This window comes from Tympanuchus pallidicinctus, unplaced genomic scaffold (assembly GCF_026119805.1).
Source record: "Tympanuchus pallidicinctus isolate F22 unplaced genomic scaffold, pur_lepc_1.0 scaffold9, whole genome shotgun sequence".
In the NCBI taxonomy this organism is placed as follows: domain Eukaryota; kingdom Metazoa; phylum Chordata; class Aves; order Galliformes; family Phasianidae; genus Tympanuchus; species Tympanuchus pallidicinctus.
The window spans coordinates 2,900,309-2,923,400 of NW_026294813.1; the positions used below are offsets into that span (position 1 = coordinate 2,900,309).

General features: G+C 36.6%; 1 protein-coding gene across 5 annotated transcripts in view; it reads right to left on the reverse strand.

The window, feature by feature from the left end:
* SREK1 (splicing regulatory glutamic acid and lysine rich protein 1) overlaps window positions 1-23,092 on the reverse strand; it is a 44,140-nt gene that overhangs the window by 13,358 nt on the left and 7,690 nt on the right. The window contains exons 1-8 of one of the 5 annotated variants that reach the window (XM_052670264.1): window positions 21,401-21,512; window positions 14,171-19,714; window positions 13,766-13,881; window positions 9,545-9,709; window positions 8,275-8,453; window positions 7,470-7,600; window positions 5,908-6,022; window positions 2,829-2,948 (exon numbers count right to left, since the gene is read on the reverse strand). In XM_052670264.1, the coding sequence (XP_052526224.1) occupies window positions 2,829-2,948; window positions 5,908-6,022; window positions 7,470-7,600; window positions 8,275-8,453; window positions 9,545-9,709; window positions 13,766-13,828 (773 nt within the window). In that variant the 5' untranslated portion in view covers window positions 13,829-13,881; window positions 14,171-19,714; window positions 21,401-21,512. Of the gene's footprint in view, window positions 1-2,828; window positions 2,949-5,907; window positions 6,023-7,469; window positions 7,601-8,274; window positions 8,454-9,544; window positions 9,710-13,765; window positions 19,715-21,400; window positions 21,535-23,092 lie in introns of those variants that run through there. The other 4 variants (XM_052670259.1, XM_052670263.1, XM_052670261.1 and 1 more) reach the window with 4 other exon arrangements.

The window sequence follows — 23,092 nt, forward strand, 5'->3', positions numbered from 1 at the left end:
ACCAGAAACACCTTCCAGTTAATTATTATACACATTTCACTGGATTTCCTCCTTACAGTCAGTAGATATCTTAAAAACTCTGTCAGACAAGTGCAAGACAGAATCAAAAACATTTTGTCAGCTATCAACAAAGCCGAACTACATGAAGTACTCCTAACTGTTCCCACCAAGGTCCGAAGATTCACAGTTCTCTTTCCCACAAAACTTCTCCTCGGTAAAAAAAGAGCTATGAAGCTCCCCTTAAATGAATTGGGGCATTAAAGAGATGAAAGAAGAAGAAAATTATCAAGTTTTCTACTATGAAGCTACTTCCACATGAACATTATAAATACCCTGTTGGAATTTCATAGGAAATCAGTGAATTTCCCAGTGACTGAAAAAGGGGAAATATAACCCCCTTTTTTAGAAACAGAAAGTAAATAACTACAGTGCAGTCAGTCCCACCTCTCTGCCTGGCAAGACTGTGGAGCAAATCCCCCTGGAAACCACGCTAAAGCAGAGACTAAAGGGGATAGCCAGCACAGCTTCCCCAAGGCTAAATCACACCCAACAAAATTGGTGTCCTTCTATAATGGAATTACAGCATTGTTGGAAATGGCTAGAGAACTGATTTAATCAACCTTGACTTGTGCAAAGCACTTTATCCTTTCCTGCATGACGTTCTTGTCTCTAAAATGGAGAGACATGTATTTGACAGACCACTCAGTAGATAAGGAATTGGCTAAACAGTCACATTCAGAGGGCTGCAGTCAATGGCTTGGGGTCAAAGTAGAGAGCAGTGATGCCTGGCGTTCCTCAGGGGTCGGTGTCGGGATTGATACTGTTTAACATCTTTGTCAGTGACATGGACAGCGGGACTGAATGCAACCTCAGCGAGTTCAGATGATATCCAAGGAGACCCTTAAAGGCTTGAGGAGTCTCCATGAATCTCATGAAGTTCAATAAGGCCAAGTGCAACATCCTGCGCTTGGATTAGAACAATCCCAAACATGAATACAGGCTGAGTGGGTGCCCCGATAGACAAGTCTCACAGAGAAGTAATGAGGGGCAGTCGTGGAAGAAAAACTGACATGGGTTGGCAATGTACTCTCCAAGCCCAAAAAATCAATCATATTCTGAGCTACATCAGAAAGCTGATTTCCCATTCTGCTCTGCTCTCGAGACAACACCTGGAATACTGCATTCCTATTGGAGGCTTCACCATACAAAAGACATGGAGTTGTTAAGAGTGGCTCCAGAAGAAAGTCTGCAAAACTCATCAGAGGGCTAGAGCATCTCTCTATAAAGACAGACTGAGAAAGTTGGGGTTATTCAGTCTACAGAAGAGAAGGCTCTGGAGAAACGTTAGAGCAGCCTTCCAATACTTAAAGAAGGTTCACAAGAAAGATGAGATTCTTCATCAGCGAATGTTGTGATAGGACAAGAGCTAATGCTCTTAAACTAAAAGAGGGTAAAATTAGGTTAGATATACCTTCTTCATTCAGATGGTGCTAAGGCAGGGGAATAGGTTGCCCAGAGAAGCTGTGGATATGAACAGTGGAGGTAACAAGCATGATCCCTCAGGGGTCAGTGCTGGGGCTGGTGCTCTTCAACATCTTTATCTGTGATAGATGATGGCATCGAGTGCACCCTCAGTGAGTTTGGAAGACACCAACCTGAGCGGTGCAGTTGATACATTAGGAGGAAGGGAAACCATCCAGAGGCACTTGGATAGGCTGGAGAAGTGGGCCAATGAAAAACTAATGAAGGCCAAGTGCAGACAGATTAGGGGACCCTCAACCCCTTGAGAGCAGCCTGTGGAGAAGGACTTGGGGGTCCTGGTAGACAAGAAGCTGGACATGAGCCAGCAGTGTGTGCTTGCAGCCCAGAAGGCCAACTGTGTTCTGGGCTGCATTAAAAAAGGGGTGGCCAGCAGACAGAGGGAGGTGATTGTCCCCCTCTACTCGGCTCTTGTAGTACTCTCATGTGCAGTACTGCGTCCAGGCCTGGGGCCCCAGTACAGGAAGGATGTGGAGCTCTTGGAGCGGGTCCGGAGGAGGGCCACTAAGATGAACAGAGGGCTGGAGCACCTCTACTATGAAGAAAGGTTGAGGGAACTGGGCTTGTTTAGCTTGGAGAAGAGAATGCTCTGGGGAGACCTCATTATGGCCTTCCAGAACTTGACGGCAGCATACGAACAAGAAGGGGAATGGCAGTTTCCAAGGATGCGTAGTGACAGGACAAGGGGGAATGGTTTTAGACTGAGACAGGGGAGGTTTAGGTTAGATATTAGGAGGGTGGTGACGCACTGGAACAGGTTGCCCAAGGAGGTTGTGGATGTCCCATCCCTGGAGGCATTCAAGGCCAGGCTGGATGTGGTTCTGGGCAGCCTGGTCTGGTGGTTGGTGACCCTGCACATAGCAGGGGGCTTGTAACTATATGATCATTGTGGTCCTTTTCAACTCAGGCCATTCTATGATTCTGTGACTGTATGAACCATCTCTGGGAGTGTTCCTGGTCAGGCTGTACAGGGATCTGGGCAACCTCATCTACTGGAAGGTGACCCTTCCCAAGGCAGCAGGGTTGTAACTAGATTATTTTTAAAGGTCCTTTCCAACCCAAGACATTTTATAATTTTACATAGGTACAAACATGGAAACAGGACTTCTATACAGAAGTTTAGGTAATTCAATATAAAATCTATGTTCTGTTCTTCTGCCTCACAAAGCCTAGGAACAGGATGAAGCATTTATGCTCCATGCTTTACCTTCGCCTAAAATATTTATTGGATTTTTTCAAAAACCTCGTACTGTAGCTAAGAACATCATTTCTTAGGAATGGAAACTCACCGAGAGCGAGACCGACTCCTTGATTTCCGCCTTTCCTTAGATCTAGATCGTTTTTTCAGGGGACTTCTGGATCTGCGCCTGTCCTTGTGTCTTGAGAGCGATCTGTTGCCAGACCGACTTCTATATGAACAAGATAAAAAAGAATACTTTAATACTGAAACTTCATAAAAATTAGATCAGTTGAAATGGAAAAAGATATAATAATCTGGCCTCACTATGAAAAATTACATAGGGTGGCATTTTAGTAATTCAGTGCCTAACATTTTTATAAATAAGCTTACTTAAAATTTAAACTGGTGCATATGCTCTCTTTTGAGATTCATCATTAAAGTATTAAGTTTTATGAATATTCTGGAAAAATCACAGTGGGATAGCTTTTCTTAGAAAATTAAGGTATTTAAGATCTAAGATCAGCTTGTAAAAATAGTTTTTTTCTTCCTCAGGTCCAATCATTTATTGCAGTTTTGGTCACTTGGTTGGTTCTCCAAATAAAAAACCAAACCTATCATTTGTGGTTCAGAATTTAGAAAAGTTATCACTTCAGATGGATTTGTTAGCACAGATTTAACAATTCTCAAGATTCAGAAAGAAAATTTACTTCGTGATGAAAAATGATGAAAAAAAGGAATGAAAATAATGTGCAGAAGCTCCAACTGAAATCCAACTGAAGTCTTCTGACAAAACTATTTAGATCACTCTAACAGTAATGCCTCCTACTTATTCCCATGTAAACTATAAGCAACACAAAGAGCACAATAATACTACTTGGTATAGCAAATTCAGTTACATAATACTCCTTTTCAACCCAGTCAATACCATTAGCTATGCATTTTTAAGAGCAATGAACAAAAGCCTCCATCCTGCAATCTTCAAAATCTGCAAGGCTGTCTGAATTGTCTTTCATGTTGCTGTCAGCCCTGCTGAAATATACTACCCAAGGCCTCACTGTACTCACATCCACTGTTTGTTCTCCATAAACATTCAGCAAGCACCAATGAACATCAATGAGTGCCATATTTTTTTGCATGGAGAAATTCAATGACAAAGCTTTGCTTTGTGCACATATCCTTATCAGACACCATTCTATCAGACTGTACCCCTACTGCCATCTGTCACATGGCAACAAAATGCAATGGAATACTGGTGGGAAGCTCCAACCTCTACTGACATATCACCAATGTTCAGATTAGATGTTGCAGGTCAACATAATAGAGTAAGAGCTACTACTTTCGGAGCACTCCTATTATATATATATATGCTCACATATATATGGAGCACCCTATTACATACTGTATATACTGATATACAGTACAGTCTCAGATTTGGTAACGAAAACAGCACTTCTAAAAATTACTATACTCTGTTTTCCCCAGTATTCACCATTTTTGGAAGATCGTATTCCTAGGAAAATTAAAATAAAAAGGTAAATTTGAATATTAGATTTCAAACAACACATTATTTGAATACTTTGCCTGAAAGTTCAACTTATCAAAGACAGAAAAGCCATGTATTTACTCAATAAATCCTGAAGAACGGGAAGACAGAAAAAATAACAGTTCTACCTGTCTTCTGCAGCTCAAGACATACAGAATAAGAACATACCAAGAGGAGAGGAAAGGCAACCTTTTTTTAGCTACCACTTTGCTCCACATCACTGTAGTGTAGAAACTAACTTCAGGGCAAATTAATTACAACTTGGCCAAAATAAGCTCCTAAATAAAATTTGTACCATAAAGATGAAAGAGATATATGGAGATGATTAAAAGCCTAAACAGGACAATGGGAAGGATATTTTATTCTTAGGGATGCATTTGCTTCAGTCGATCAGCCTGGCTCTTTTTGCAGCACGTAATTAAAATTGCTGGTAACGGACGTAAACTATACTTTTAAAAACTGATATCAACAGATATTTGAAAGCGCAGATTTCTTAAAGTGAGGAATGCAAATTTATTTTCTAAAACTCAATCTAATTTGTGTTGTTATGAAACAGCGCAGACATCGCTGGAATGTTACACCAACACAGCTTTTCAGTCATATCCCATGTTACAGAAACAGCAGAGCAACAGAAACAGCTTGCAATAAGGAAGTGACCAAATGACTGTTCTTGCATTAAAATGGTGCCCAACGGTCTGATGTCAATAGGTAACGTACTGTGTTGTCCCTCTGCTACAAAACCCAAACCTCCACTTACACCATATTTCACTGGGAGTACAATCCACTTAGTGTGCACTTCTACTCAAGCTTTTCTTTATATATTGCGTTCTCCCATTAGAACACAATGTCAGAAAAGATGCAACAAAGTTGTTTCTGCAACTTACCTTTCTAAAGTGTAAACTATCTAATAAATGTTGAGTGTTTTTTCCACACAAAGAATATACAAATACCTTTAGATTGATTACATAAATGCTCAGAAGTCACTGAAAAAATACAAAACATTTTCAGGACATGTCTGTAAGTGTCATATATCAATACTGCCTCATTCATGGGAAATAAATTTATGGACTAATTTTAACAGTGATCTAGTTGCTTCATTTCCTCCTACACTCCAAAGTCTGCTTCAGAAGTTAATAAATTTAGCAAAGCAAACAAACTGAAGAAAGGAAAACTGTCCCTTGAGCCTTTTTCTCTTGGTTTCTAAAAAATTTAACCACATTTACATTACAGTAAACAGAAATACTGGTTCTATTAATTCCATGTTTAGAAGTTCAAGACAGCAGGGGAGCTTCATACTAGCAAAACCAGCCAACCTATCAGTTTAGAGTAGAGTTAACAGTCAAAACTGTTCTGGACATATAATGCAGATAACTGTTAGTTTTTAAAACATGGAGGTCATAGAATAAAATATGCTACATAGCATTGATGTGTCTACAGATAGCATCTAGTGTGTTTTTACTGAATGTAATCTTGAAAACACTAGAGCAAAAGAGTATCTGTTCAGAGACAAAGATTCCAGTTACTCTGATCTAACCAATATAAGTTATTCATGTATTCCATAGCAATACTTACTTAAAAAATAACTTCAGTACTGAAGAAAAACAGTATCATCTCTTATTACAAAAGAAAAAAAAAAAAAACCTACCTGTGTTTTGAATGTGATCTTTTCCTTCTAGATCGGGATTTTGAGCTAGACCTGGATTCTGAACGAGAATGGGAACGAGATCGACCGCCTTTTCTTTCACTGCTCTTTCCAGACTCTGAGAGGAAAAAACCACTTTGCAGTGTAAGCTCAGAACATTTAAAGATCCCAGTTAACAATCTGGCACAAGTGGAATGTACCACATATAGTACAAGGGGCCTACTCTTTGCACATCTTCCTTCTTTGCAAATATCCTTCAGAAACATCCAAGAAAGTCATTGCATATACTCGTTGAGTGCAGCCATCCTGCAGCAGTACACATAAACCAGATAATTATAAACAGCTAGCTCTATTAGGAAAGGGATTTATGTTGCTGCCACAATGCACAAGATTACAACACGTTTGCCTCTTGGTATATTATTCATGTAACTATTAAAAAAAAAAAAAATACCCTGAGAAGAACAGAGTAAATTAGAATACAGGGCATAATTTTGAAAACAAGCATAAAATATGAATTATAATACTTTCTGGTCTTTTAGACATTTACACCACTGTACAAATATTCAAATTATAATCCACAAGGAGAGGAAGGAATGGAGAGAAAAGGTTGAAAAGTTTGATCCAAAGGCCAGTAAGCCACCAGTGACCACAGTAGACTTTGGTTCGGACTCTTTTTAAAACATTACTGTTCTGCTGCTTTACACTGAGGAAATGCTAGAGCTATTTTTATTCCAATGCCAAAAATGAGAAAAAACTCAACTCTCTCCAAAAACTTAAGACTCCTCGTAATCTAATGTACATAAAGTCTGAGTTTGTTAATAAAATGACAAAAGGTCACTCATCTAGAGAAAAAGGATGATGTCAACAAGGTTAACAAAATCAGATTGTTTTATGCTGTGATTTAGAAATCAGAACAAGTCTGCAAAAATCAACGCTGAATAGCAGCATCCAACCTCTCAACCCATGAGAAATCTTCCTCCTAGACCAGCCATTTCAGTGTTAACAGGGATCAGGCACTAATATGGATGAAAAAGAGTCCATTATAACACACTGTTTTATCCCAAATTCATTTCTGATCCTATTTGCTTTATAGATGCTCAGTCTTGAGCCACCATGAAAAAAAGCACAGCGACAGAGACAGAAGTAATGTGCTATAGATTAAGAAAGCATAATATCGGTGCTTTGACCTGAATGCTAGCTCTCTCTGATCATGAAACCATGGCACTAATGTGTGCTAAAGAATGAAACAAAGCATAAAGCAATTTCATGGTAAATATTTCTATGTATTTTTAACTTAAAGAAGCATCAACATTCAATGCATTTGCATTGTCCTCCTGTTTTTGAAAATACTCAGTAAGCATGTATGTGAAGACAATACATGTCAAAATAAAAAAGCCAACTTCCACTACTCTGTTACATGAAGGCAATTGTGATTACTTTCATTTCTTTCTACACATGTTATTCAGCTACAAGTAACCTTTTCCTGTGTCTGAAAGTGCTCTTAATAGCAGGTACCAAGGTGTACAACAAACATGTCTGTCAGATAGTGAATGTAATATACGTACCTGGCTCAATAGCAGCAGATATGAAAGACTGAGCTTCCCTTACTCTCTTCATCACTTCTTCCAGTTCCTTGGCAGCAGCCTGCGGTGTCATTTCAGGAGGCTTCACTATTGCATTATTGGAGTGATTTATTCTAAATTAAGGAAAAATAAAACATTTATTTCACAAATATTTGAAAAAGAAAATGAAAAATAAGAAAGGAAACCATCTCAAATTCGTGTCTGACAAAAAATTTCGAAGTTAGTAAACTACATATTTTTCATAATGCTCATCTGCTGTCTAAATACCTGAAATGTGTGCCTTTTATTCCTTCCAAATATTTTAAATAAATAAGGTACAGTATTTCTGTGTCATTCTGAATAAATAAAGGTTCAAGTCTAGGAATCTAGCTTTCTATTTTAGATTAAATTTTAAACTTAAAACTCATTACAGAGTCATCTATATATAATGACTCTGATCAACAATCAGTTGTAGTGGTTTAGGAAGAGTCAAAGAGCACAGCTGAAGTAAAATATATAATGAAAAGCTTTATCAGCACCAACAACCTTGCAGATTCTTTCCTTGTTAAAGCATTCACTACCTCAAGATTAAATGTAAACATATTTTACTCTCTGCTAATCACATTCTTCTTAGAGGAAGTTATATCCAATTTTGAAACACTTAGAAAAGTGTTTCAGTTTGTTAACAATAGATCCTTATATTGATAAAATATTCACTACTGTATCTTCCTGTAGATCAGAGTCATAAATATATAAGAATACTGAGAAATCTTTCATTCAATAAGCCTATGGATAATTAATTTCTTACTTTAGTGGCCTGTCTCCAAACATAACTCCATTAAAGGCAAGAGCTCGAGGTACAGAATTTTGGTCTGCAAATTCCACAAAAGCAAATCGTGTTGGTTGAGTCTCATCACCTGCCATTCGCACAAATTTGACTTCTCCAACTTGCTTAAAGAATTCAAGCAGCTGATCAGCTGTTGTGGTCTAGAAAGAGTCAAAGAGCACAGCTAAAGTAAAACATATAATGAAAAGTGATCATATAATGTATTAGGTAATAAAAAAATCTCTACTTTCAGTAAAACATCTTCCCATGGCTTCACAGGTGACACAAATTTGGCTATTTTACTTTTTTTTTTTCCAGACTTTTTTTTCCATTAATCTAAAGAAAATACTACGAGTTAAAATATTGCAACCAAAAGAACTATATTTAGGCTGTAAATAAACTTGCATAGGATTCTGAGCTTTCCGAGCAACCTCTCTGAAATAACTGATACACATATGTCCAAGCTATTTCTGCTACTACAACTTTTAATCAATTAAAAAAAAAACCAAACAAACAAATCAATATCACAACATTTAGCTTTTATCTGTTTTTCTACTAGCTTACAACTCATTTGATTTTACTGCAATCAACTGAACTTTTACACTCTAACAGCTACTTCAGCAATCAAACAAAACTCCCAAACAAATACTACAAGTGCCATCCATCAAAGCAATTGCTGTTCGATCAGTAACTACTGAAAATAAATACTTCAGACACCGAGCTTTTCTATCACAGAAACATTAAGATTCTCAGGCTGATTTTGCAACTTCCACTGGGAGAAATCATTAACCTTCTACTGTATTTCAGGTGAATGCCTTTTTACTGTACTTAAGATCTGCAAACTATTGTGGTGAAGGACGGCTATCATGATCTCATGTATTCTAAGGTATTATTCAGCTAATACAACACAGTTGATTAATACACATAATCTTCTTACGTATGCATCCTCAATTCTACTGCACTGTGATTCTTCTGGTACCCTGCTAGAGTGACTTCCACAATCTGGTCTGACCTGGTTGGTGCAGGAGCATTCAGAATTAGAAATATCATTAGTAACCAAAAACAGCCTAATTTATTTCTTTGGTTAAATTGACATCATCTAACAGGAGCTCCTGTGATTATAATTCACAAATAACAATTCTTGTCTTCCATTAGTATTTGCCACACACACACAAATAAAGAAAAATAATATTTTTTTAAAAACAAAAAAAAAAAAAAAAAAAACAAACAAACAAAAAAAAAAAAAACCTACCTGTGAATTCAAGTTTCCAACATATACTGTTCTCCTGATTTCATCAATTTTGGATGGGTCCACATTCCCCATTATTGGTGGCTGGGGTATTTCTCCCAGTGCAGTAATGTTAGGGTCCAATGCTGCTGCTGGTATTGCTCCCAAAGTGCCAAGTGAAACACCAAGCTGGAAGAGACAGAGAGAATAAGGCACAATCATTTATTTCCAAAATGCTATTTACCCTTCAACAAAACAATAAAAATATATCTGCAGCCCTCTGGGAATGGTTTTGTTTTCCCTGCTATATACACAACATATTTTTTTTCATGTTATAAAATAATCATCGCTATGACAGTAAAAGGCAGTGTAAACAGCTTTTCCTCACTTAGAGAGTGACCCATAAAATTGGCTGAAAACAATAAGAAAAAACATTTAATATACATTTATATTTTATTTTTAGATTTTTTGAATACCAAACATACTTTACAAAAGTTTTAACATGAGCTAAATACTTTCCATTTCAAAAGTATCAGCTGACAATGTTATGCTATGGAATAGAAAGAAGCACAAATCAGCACGAATGATCTAATTCACAAAGTCTTCTGGATCACAAGCTGTTTCACAGAACTAAGTATACTGTACTAGCATATAAAAACAATTTCAAGACTCAGTAAGCGCCATTTACCACAGCTTGCTACTGTCTAAAACACAAAATGTAAATAAAAATGGAATACTGATTAGTAATACCTTCACTTTAAAAAAAAACAATCTCTTCAAAGCAGCTAGTCTAGCTGTAAAAACCAATCAGTGGTGTCCTATGTTCCAGCTGACCATCCTGAACAATTTGTTGAACTTCATCGGTGGCCAAGCCAGTGGGACTGAACACACTCTCAGCAAATCTGCAGACAACACATAATCAGGAAGAGGTGGCAGTACACCAAAGGGCTCTGCACACGGGCAGGAACAGCTCCACAGACCAGTACAGTGAGAGTGCTGATTGACTGGAAGGCGAGCTGGCAGAAAAAGAACTGGTGGTTCTGATGAACCCCAAGGTTAACATGAGCCAGCAATGCACCCTTGCAGTCAAGAAGGACGGTGGTATGCTGAGCTGCTCTTTCTAGAGAAGAGTGTTGTGAGCAAACAAAAGGAAGGTTACTCTTTGCTCAGTGCTGGTGGTGCCAGATCTGGAATACGGTGACCAGTTCTGGGCTTTCCAAGTACAAGAGAGAAACAGACCTAACTGCAGTACATCCATTGAAGAGCCACAAAGCTGATGAAGTGTCTTGGAGCACCAGTCCTACAAGGAGAGCCTGGGAGAGCTGGGTTTCTTCATTCTGTAGAGGAGAAAGCTGAGGAACGTCCTAAGAAAACACACAAGTTTCTAGTGGGAGAGTGTAAATGAAGACTGTAAGAAGAGTGGAGACAGATTCTTTTCAGTGGCCAGTAAAGGAGCTAGAGAAAATGGAAAAACAGTGTCCAGCTTGTTCACATGATTAATTAATTCTGAAATATTACATCTGTAATCCTGAGTTCCCTCGAGAAATTTACAGATGATCCAAGTATAGTGGATGATCTGTAGCTTTAGCTAAGTAAAGTATCTCCTTGCCTTAAAAGTCTCATACTGCCAAGCAGAAACACCTTAAAACCAGAAGGATTACCAACGGTAAACAAGAACTCTCTAGAGAAACATGGTCTCAGCACACGAAGTAACTGTAATCCAGAGCGGCATTTTGTAAGTTTCTCTCCTAATATTACAACAAAAGCTTATTTCCCTGGCAGTTTTTACATAAAACACTACACCTTGCACCCTAAACTTTGCTCATAGGTAATGTATAAACACACTGTAGGTAATGCAGAAACAAAGTAATGCATAAACAGAACAAACATGAAAGAAGTATTTCAAAGGTTTAAGATAACTGATACTGCTACCTGTTGTTATCCTTCCAGTCTTCCAAAATGACAGCTTCATCATCTGTATAAACTTAACCAGTTCCCTTTAGACAAGGAAAGGGGCAATCTTGATTTCTTCTTTTTACAACGGACTTGTTACAATTTGTAAACCAGATAGACAAAGGGAACTGTTATGAAAAAACAACTGTATTCTATACCCCTCACCAACTTGAAAAAAAGCCATGTCAGATGAGACTTCTTCAGGTAATAGACCATATGAACACTAGCATAATGCAGAAGAGTGGAAATGCAATGCCAGTAGCACCTCTTTTGGCTGCAGCACAGATTCAGACAAGCTTCAGGCAAGATAATAGGCAACTCTTATCTGTAGTTAACTGAATAACTGAGCCTCTCAAACAGATGGCTGGAGAAAAAAGCAAGGGAACAAGACCTGAATCTTTTCCCTGGAATCCCAATCCAAAGCACCAGTGTTTCACATCCTTCACTAAGCTCAGTACAGTGTGTCAGGATGATGTAGGTCAAAGAAACTCACCCTCATTCCTTTAGTGAATTTGTCATGCTTCATGAAGGGTACAATACGTTCTAGGTTCTGGAGAACCCAGAAAGACAAAGAATCACACAGATAAAGTGGAATGTACAGTCAAAAGCAAGAAGAGTAATATCAGATTACTAGTTCAGAGGCTTTAACTTGTCAGATGAGCTACCCGTACCTGGAAAAATTACAAATTTCCCTTTGCTGGAGAGTTACTTCCTAAAGAATGAAGACAATATGGCTCTTGTTTTTACTGGCTACTGAAGTTATAAAAAATTACTAAGAAAACACTATTAAACCGGTCTGCTGAGTTCTTGGTTTAAATTCTATTTCTTACAGAAAAAGAAGCTACTTTTCTAACAGGTGAAATTTGTGTTAGAAATTCTCAGCAAGACACTAGTTTGTTTTTTTATTATGTAACAAAAGACAAAACTACTCTGCTTGCTGAAATCATTCTTTTATTACTGAACAGAAATTGTCAGACAACTTGCCTTCCTCTTTGATAGTCTACTATTCACCGATAATTTATTAAAGATGTATATAAAAAAAGAGTCAATTTACTTTAGAGGGTTAGTTTAGTATCCCAAATAGTATCCCAAATTCCAATAGTAATTATGATTGAATAGCAGCAATTATGCATAAATAAGCGTATTTTAGTTTATTAAATACCTAAATTATTACTTCATCAAACAGTGAGGGTAATATCATATAACTTTACAGGAAAAAAAAAAGCCAGCATCCTTGTGAATTAAAGATGATTTTCAATGCCATGTGATTTCTTTTATATAGTGACAGTTAAGAACTATAAATTAAATCTGACTGTTGACTCTGGTCCTGTGGTTTCAGGGTAGAAGTTGGATAGTCTTAAATAGCTGCTGGAGCACAAGCTTTAAAAAAGATACTGCCCTCAGTGCAGATTTATTAAATATTAAAAACAGTTTATGCAGTGTTTTAACGGAAGGGAAGAAAGAAGAAGTAAACTAAACAATATTCATTTCTTCTAGGACGCTTACCAGTATCAGCTAAGAATAGCAAGTGGGAATAACAGTTCTGGTAATTGAGACAAACGGGGAATCATTAGAGGAAAGTTTAGAAATTGCATTCAAATTAAAACAAAACAAAAAACCAAAAATGGATGATAACAGTAATATCAGTAGCACACAGCTGCAACATGTTTGGAAAACTGAAGACTTTCATCTCCAAATAATATGAAGCAATGACACCAAGCCCAGTTTTTCTGAAGCAGGCTTTGCTATTTCCAGACTTGTTCCTGAACCAGGCACAACTGCCTGATGATCCCAAGATAAGCTTACAGAAGCAGATGGGAACTGAGAAGTAGCAGCAGCAGCAGGTAGCTCCTGAGCTTTCCATAGTGAAAAAATTGCTAGGTAAAGAGACAAAAGCCATGACAGAGGAATATTAAATAACAGCATCCCAACATAATATTTCGACCTACGCCAATTAAGCTATTATGCTTTAACTAACTTTTAGGAAGTGGATAGTATTGCCAGTGGATCAAATTAATGGGTCTAGGAACAGAAAACACAGACACAATCAAAATCAGTATTCACCCACTATTCTGCAATTTAAAAATAAAAAAGGAACACTCAGGAAAAGTTAGGCACAAACATCTCGTGACCTACCTTCAAAAGGGGCACCACAGCTAAGCCCTCAATGACTTGATACACAAGAGGACAACATCAACGTAGCATACATAGCTTTTATTCTCATAATATAAAAAAAAATGCTGTTCAACACAGATGAAACCAGAAATCAAACAGCATCTGAATTTTACTTACTGTTGTTAAAGGCGTTGGTGTAGGTATTGGAAGCAACCCTGCACCAGGCATCAGGCTTGTCATAGTAGGAGCAGGCGCCAATAGAGAAAGGGCTTTGGCTTCATCTGGAATTTTACCTGAAGAAGCAAATGAAAGCATTATACAGAGCTGGAACACTACACAAATGTTACTCTTACTATTATTTTATAATTACCCTTGCATTTAAAAAGGTAATAAATAAGAATGAATCTATCTACCAGATCCTTACAAAGAAACAAATAAGAACTTAAGATTTTCCTTTTACCCTGCTCTACTAGGAAAAACAAAAGTGAGAAAAACTTCAAAGAATAGTAAACTCATTAATGGATCATTATTTTAAAAACTGAATATGTACACAATTATTTAACACTTTGAGCTATGGGTCACCTGTACTGGAAACTTAATGTTCATGAACCAAACGATATCAAGCATGGACGCTTTCCCAGGGCGGTGCTTTCACGGTGATCGAAAGTTGTTTTACACATGACAACCGTTCGTGTTGGCTGCATCACTAATAGCACACAGAACATCAGATACAGAAAAGAAGAACATTTTTTAAAGTTTAATCCCCAGAAATGGCAAATAACCAAATCAGTAAAAGAAAAAAAAAGAAAAAACATGTATGAGCTAACTGAAATTTGTGCTTTTTTCTCTACTTTGATGCTACCTACTTTTGATGTAAAAATAAATAAAAATTAAATAAAAGCTCCTGTGATTCAATACACATTGCAAGTGAACTTGGGGGTATGGGAAGGAAGAAAAATCTAGATTTGTACTGTCTTACATTCTAAGTCATCTCAGTTTATCTGAAAATTTCATGAATTAGCTGTAAGTTTAATGACGTTGAAGAAAATCCTAACTGATCAACTGAGCAATCCATATTTTCCTAAACTATGTATTTTGTACCATTTCAACCACATTACATTCTCCCTATTATGCTAACGGTTTAAATAGTAAGTAATCTGTCTTAAAACACAGGTTTCATTCAAATTTACTTACAGTAAGACTGCTTCATTAACTCCATAAAATCTTCAAAAATTAGAAGTTGTATATATAGCTAGCTAGCTAGATTAATCGTAATGTAATAGATAAGACAATTAAATGTGCCTATTAGATTTGAAATGCCAAGGGGTCTAAACTAGAACAAACACTAAGCACGCGAAAGAAAAAACCTACAGCAGTAACTTCTACTTATACCTGGTATCAATTCTGTTTCCAAAACTCCTGGCATAATTCTATATATGCTAACTACTGAGCCCTTTGTTATTACCACAGGCATTTTAATGAAGTTTTTATTTAAACAATTTTTTTAATAGTCGAAGTATCCACAGCACTTTTCTTTGAATAAAACTATCTATGTTTTATCTGTTAACCTCTAACTTCAATAAAAATACAAAATACTAGGTAAGTTTCAAAACACTGTAGTTTTAACTGTTTATGAGTTTCAATAAAACCTACAGGAATTATACTACTTTTAAAAAAATAAAGACAAAAAAAAAGTATTGCAAACCAGTACTACAGATCTGCAGCAGGGACTGGGTTACAACTGGATGTGACCAAAAAACAAAACATATCTGAATGAAAATTAATTTATATGTAGCATACATGAATAGAAAAGATAAAACAACAGTACCCATTTTCTCTCAAGCCTCCTATTTACATTATTTTATTTATGTTTAGTTTTGAGGCACCTTGCTCCTTAACATGTAACAAACCACTTGATTTTTCTATCTAAAGGAGAAAAATAGGAAAATAATTAGCACTCAAGAATCAACTGTGCAATAACGTCTTCCAGGGCTTTTTAAAAAACATGCATGAATCTGAGTCATCACAATGTTCAGCACAAACTCATCATGAAGTCAGGCATGCAAGGAGAGGTGCACCTGATCTGCCTGACTGCTCACAAGAATCGGGTACTTCACTGCATATCCTGCCTACTACATAGCTAACTAAACAGGCTTTCAAATACACAGTTCTACTAACTGTGCATGCAAATTAGGCATACAGTTATATACCAGTTCTTCTGAAAATCAAAGTATTGAAGTGCTTTCAGATGATTGATGAACTAGGCCATTAACTACCAGATGTCTTCATGAATAGCCAGCTTCTTCAATTAATCCTCATGCAGGTTTCCACAGAATCTACACATGTGGATCAAGTAAATTCAGTGACAAAAAAGCCTTCTATAATGGCCTCTGTGCTCTTTTGATCCTTGGCCAGCAACGTACATAAGCATATGCCTAATTTAAGTATGCACTTACATACAGCCAATACAATATACAGTTAACCAGATAGATTTTTCAGATGCTTAAGGCATTTAGCCTTTTGAAACAGGAATGGAGTTAGGCACATAATTAACAGACAGTGAGTTAAATTCAGAGAATTAAATATGAGCCTGAATTTTAAGCATACGGGCCATCTTACTGAAATAATATGAATTACTCATTTGCTCAAACACTGCTTAAAGAATCAGGTGAGCACTTTCAGTTAAGCCACCTATAAAAGAAGTTCAAAGAAAGAAGAGCACACATGTCTAAATAATAACAAACTAGCAGCGTTATCTCCAGAATAACTAGGGTGCCTAACAACGTAGTGTTTTGTTAGAAACTCCATTTGGTCAGTTCCACACTATAAAAATATCTTCCATGCCTTTTTTTCTTTTTTTCTCCCCCCAGAACTACTGCCTTTTCACAGATTCTTCCTCCAGCTTTTAAGAGCAGCTCAATCTTTAAATCAACTTCATAGAAAATAAACTGGGGGCAAATCTACCTCCCTGAACAAATCAATATGTGAGGCTTATGTAACTTAAAAACAGCCTTTATGTTTTGGAGCTTAATCTCTATAAATTTATCAGTAAGAGAATACGAGCCCACAAAGATACACAACATATGGCTTGCGAAAAATCAAGTTAGGAAACTTTCAAAACTGTTTGAGATACCGATTTGGTTTTAAAACTCATGCTTTGAAACTCAAGCTAAATGGAAATGAGCTAAAAATATTTACTTTCTAATAATGGAAATAGATAAATATGTCACACATATATCATATCTGCAGAAATATTTCTTGGATGCTTTTGACTGTTCAGTAAATAATAGATTCTGTGATCATTTACTTCATTCCTCTCTGCTCTGCAATGTGATCTGGAAGTAAATGTAGATTGGCTCCATGCTGCTCAGAGGTATCTCAGGCTTCCTTTTAGCACAGTGGTCTTGCTCTACATACATGTTATAATTGTTACTATCTTGTATCACTTAGCCAACTTGGTTCATACCAGCAACCATTTTGCTAAGTGTTCCAGAGAAGTGTTTGTGTTAAGGAGGTAGCAAATGTAACTTGTTTTTTTTTTTCCTTCCAAGTGTGCAGCAGAAAATAATTTCCTGTTCTCCATAAACTATGTGCTTAATCCTCACTGTAGAACAGCCTCAGCAGTAGGTTTGTTTTAAAGACATCTTCTGCTCACATCTACTTCAAACATAATTTAAAACAGGTCGTTATTTTCCTGCCATGTTAAGTCAGTGGCCAATGCACTTCAAAGTAACTTCCGTGTGATCCAGTTCATGACTCTTATTGGATTTAGCAGCAGTAATTAAAGAGATTAAAATTACTGGCAATTACCTCAACTGCCACAAATAAATCCAAGAGAGATCATGAAGCAAAGCTCTTCCCAGTTCACAGCTTGGTGCATTACCCAAGTGAAACCAATTGGTATTAACGCACTTAGCTGAGAAGAGCAATGCCTGAGGATGAGACACACCTCCTGGCCCACCGTTTCTGCTTCAGCGGTTCCATTTCAATGGAAGAAAGAACATCACCTAGAGATGACAACCTTCTCAATCACTCCAGCACCAACTGCCAGGGCTTGTGCAATGACTGAGAAGACTTTTAAAAAAATAAAATGTCTTCTTCAGATAACAACCAGTGAAGCATATGTAAGTGCAATACACACATACAAACACACGCATACAGAACTGATTCAGTCCTCCCACAAACAACTGTTTTAAAAGACAATGTGCCTCACATAACACATTCTAATCAAAAACTCAGGCTGCTTTTGTACTTATGAGTGGTAAACAGTTTTTCTGAGGATGACATTTTACTGCCACTGACTTCACTGGAGCAAGATTTCATCAGGAGCATCAGTATTTCAAGACATTTGATATCCATGAAATTTCAATTTCAGAAATAATTATTATAAAGTCTTTATGTTAGACATAAATGGAAAGCCTTCTTTTAAACAGACCATGCAATCTAAATAAAACTACTCTGCTAAGAAGAGGGACAAACAGCAGAGAAAGATTATCACTGTATTCTGTAAAGTTAGTGTCTCCAGAAAGCAAGATTTTTAACTGTCTGTTCCAAGAGGAAATCATAAAGCATAACATATGAAAGAATACATCTTAAAACTCTTATTTTTCACTATTCCAGTCTTCTGTCCCAGAGTGCTCATCTGCTGAATTCAGATGCTTAAATGTACTCCAAATGGAATTTATCCAAAATTTGCAGCATAAAACTCAACTAGTCACACTTTGCCGGATACCATCCACCATTCATAAGCAGCTTCAGGTCAAACTTCAAAATGAAACACCGTGAACCCTTTACAAAACACCATTTTTACAGAACTGAGGTACCAGTTCACAAGTACAAGGGAAAGAGATGTAACAAAACAAAAAGGGACAAAATAAAATAAAAATAAAATAAAACAAAATAATAATAATAATAAAAAAACAAAAAAACAAAGGAAAGAAAGCAAAATAAAATAAAAACAGAGACAGGGCGTCCATCTTCAGCAGGCCAGACTTCGATCTCATTTCCCCCATGAAGGTTTCACTTGACGGCAGGTTTAGTGGCATGGCAAACAATGCCTAACTCAGGCAAGTGTAACAGGTCTGCCTTGGCCAGTCTAGTCATCTAATAATGCACAAATATCACACAGAGAAAACATACAAAACCAAATTAATAGTCAAAATCCATCTACCAGATAATGTGGACATAAAATTTAGAATGATTAGGGTGGCATCTTTGTTATCTTTCAACCTTTGCATTCTCAAAGTGTAACATTTAAGAAAAAGCTACTCATACACACGAAAGAAAGTCACATTTTGACAGCTTGATAAAGTTACTTCATTTTTTTTTTGTAACACTGTTTATTAAATGTCACAAAATTAACATTGATTTCATTGCATCCCTATCCTCATGCCCCCTTGATTTAACAGTTAAAATACACTCCAAATCAGATTTTATTCTGGTTTTTAAAACCAAATTTTCAGTTTCATTCTATATCTCGCCTACATTCAATTCGGCGCATTAAACATTTCACTCTTGGCACCATTAGCTAACAATATAATTTAACAATATAATGGTAAAATATAGCCATTACTACTTTTAAAACTTGTGATACACTCCACTGACTCCATTACCAATGCATCCTATCACACATCATGAATCAAAAATGTGTATTCTCCAGAACCGTATCTACCCCACACAATAAACTCCTCAGGAAGTTAAATCTGTATGAATTCACATTTTCATAAATTAAAATCAATGACCCTAGAGAAAGTTACATGGAAACAGCATTATTACCATTAAAAAAATTTTCCTCGCAACCCAATCACTAGTTCACTAAATTATGCACAAACCCCTGCAAGATTTGGAATGATTTGGAACAGTGATAATTTATGTGCGATACGCTTTCTCAGAAACGCCCGCTAAGTCAGCTGCAAACGGGGCCGGAACAAGATTTTTCAGAACTTTCATTTCATTCTCCTTCCACTCACTGTCTACCATCAAGAGACACAGGAAAATGTAGCTTTACCTGCCTGTTGCCATACCACGTCAGGCAGTGATCTCATCACAAGAAAAACACCAGGAAGTGCTGTTCATTCATTTGGCGACAATCTTCCCTCTCTGGCAGTACTGAACCAGTGTTAAGGTCTTTTGGATGAAACATAAAACTACAGTCCTGAATAAGCTACAGGCAACTATTCAGGGGCAATTTTTTAACAACCGGGGCTCTTGTTTCATGCATTTTGCCTACCCAAAATTTTAAGTGGATAGGGCAATATCCTCTTTGCAGTTTAAGAATAAGTTCAAAGAATAACACCAAAAAATGCCACAAAGCAAGGCATAAGAAAAAACTAAAAATCTAGGCTTCAAAAAGTCAAAAAATACGTGCTCATACTAAATGAGAATATGCAGTGTCTTACAGATCACTACAATCTCAGAGTAGCTTTAGAGTTCAAGGCATTTTGTAGACTTGCCAGAGTTTGCTAGGAACGTCTCAGACCGTGATCACTGCAGCACTAACCTTATGCTATTCAGATCACCATGTATTAAGACTGGGGAAAAACGGTACTCTGAGACCACTATTAACAAACTCCAAGAAGTCAACAGCTTTTTTAAAAAAAAAACCTGACTCATGCTAATGGCAAGTACTTCCAAATTTGCAGCAGTTTATGGTTCAATCACTAAAGGTTCTTTTTTTCGTGGCAAAATAGCTACTATACTTAAAGTGAAGGAAGCTTCACTTCATCGTCTGGAATGTTTCTACTCCAGTGAGGTAAAAAGTCTTCTAGACCCAAGTGGGCCTATGCTCGCTTCCACAAGGATCACAGTGAAGTCAATGGGGCTCTGCCAAACTCCAGTTATTTGTCTACACAGAATTCAGCAACAGTAGGGCCGTGCTTCATGGGACTGTATTCAGACTTGGCATACTAACAGCAAGAATTCCCTCACATTCTACACATCTGCAAGTATAGCCTCAGCATTACTTAAGGGAACAGTTGTAAAATTACTCTTTACCAAATATCTTTACTAAGAGTTATAAAAATACTTTACTCTGGAAGCATTCTATGCAGATAACTGCATTTTTCAAAAAGGTGCCTAAAATCATAAGGAGTACAGTGTACAGGAAAGTCTTATTATTGCAAACAAAGTATAAATTTCAACAGTAACAAGAAGGGAAAACTGGAAACTTTTCATTACACTAGGAGGTAAACATCAAACAGCAATTATCACCATGAACACAAACTATTTTAAGTTATATAAATCTAAAATGGCCAAACACATACAGTGCATGTCAACAAGACAAATTTGGATTTGGTAAAAAATAATAATAATCAATATAATCAAAACAAAAAACTGAAAAAATAACAACAACAAGAACAACCCACAGACCAAAAATAACACATTAAAATCAAAACTTCCATGTTATCTTTGCAAGGAAATTACTTAACATATTCAGTGCTCCATTGACTTCAGTGAGAACTCTGTGTGGGAATAAGCTTGCCAAGATAAAAATCACCTTTAAGGGGACAAAATTACCTTTGTGTCCTCCCAGATATGTAACAACAATGGAAAATTGAATTATTCTAATTTAAATCAGATCTTTTTTTTTCTAATGCTGAATTTAAATTAAATCTCTGTAACTATGTTTCTTCACTCTATTTTCATTTTTGTATCAATTTTGTATCTTTTTTTTTTTTTTTTTCCTCCCAATCAACATTAATATAAATTTTTAAAAAAGTAACAACAGAGAACCACCTCCTCACATTGAAAGCTTAAAACAATGAGCAGACAGGACAAAGACCAACATTACAGAAGAATGACTGAAATACTAACCTTCTGCACAGGGCACAACTATCAAAGCTCTGTCAATAAAAACCGTGTTGGTTAGATGCTGGGCCACACCAACACTTGATGCTTCACGAAACTTAATATAACATACTTTGGAGGAAAAAGCAAGAGGTGCGTTGCTGCAAGACAAAAGAAAAAAAACAGTCACTTATACTGAATAATGTACTTCTTTTTTTTTTTTTTAAACCACATTTCCTTCATTTAGAAGACTTTTTAGACTTCCTGGAAAAAATTACCTCGAAATACAGAAACGCACTAATTTGACTTTTATGGCACTAAAAAAAGCACATCACCTCCTTCTTTTTAATGTAAGTTACATAAGCCAAAATCCCCAATTTACAAGACTTGCTATCTTTACAAATCTTACTATACAACATTATGCAGTTCACTATTACTGCAAATAGCAGCACGAATCAAAGTATCCCATAGTAAATCTACAGTTCATCTTTCTTTTTCTCTGTATAGTCCTATTATAGGAAATTCAAACAACACCACCAGTCATTTTTCAGCAAGCCCTCTTCAAATGTTAGTCCATACTAGCCTAGGTAGCAGGACAGAAATAAATCATGCCTGAAAGTCAAGTTTATACAAGTTCTCACATTCAGAATGGCCTGCTAGGTCTTAATTCATAATACTTCCAAACATCACAGCTGATAGCAAATGACTTTCTAAGTCCTCATCTGAAATGTTTGCACACAACTTCTAATCTTACATTTTAAACATCTAACATTTTAAAGAGTTGGACTTCAAAGATGTTTGCCAGAGTTTCTTTATGATGGGGTTGTTTTTCTGGCTATTTGAGGGGGCAGAATTCTTTTTCTTTTTTGGGCGGTTGGTTAATTTCATTTGTTTAGGTTTTTTAAACACGCATGCTACTGTCACAACCCGAACAGCCGAAGCCTCCAATTCTAAAAGTTTTTAGTTTTACAATGATCATTCCTATCCTTTTAAGAGGATAACATCCATCTCTCCTGAGAGAGGTAAACATCAAGACCATTTCATATGAATGAGCTGTTCAGAAAAATACAGTACAAATAAATAAATAAAAGGCTACAGAACATCTATCTAAAGTTACAGGTTTTCGCAAGGTGCCAGTGCAGAAAACACTAACATAAACAAATAACCTATTAAAATAAGATCTTATGGAATAACTGTACACATCTCTAAGACCTCCTTTGCAATACAGTTACTGTAGAACGCTGTGAGGTCTAAAAAATGGCCACTCTAGTTCATCCAAACGAAAGCAGTACTATAGCGGAGCTTTCATCACCGCACAGTCTGTCTCCCTGCTTTAAAACAACTCAGTCTGCAAAAATCCAATTGGCTGTGAGAGCATTACTCAGAAGTATGACTGGGATTACACACTTCAGATCTAACTAGTCTCCTATGTTGCAAAACAACTCTAAGCTGTAGGAGTAGTTTGCAGACAAGAGTAAACAGCCGAAAACTGTCACACCCTGCAAACCAGCTTCAGATTTCAGCTGTACCTGTATCACAAACTGAAAGTCTTCGCCTTCTTTAGAACTATATGAGCCACACTTCCTGCTCTTATGAATGTCTATTTAAACCAAGATAAAAAATCAATACTTCCCTGAACAACACATTTTGTAAATTTCATTGTAACTAACTTCAGGATGTCCGTAAAGACTGAACGCCATGCAGTATGTTTCAGAGAAT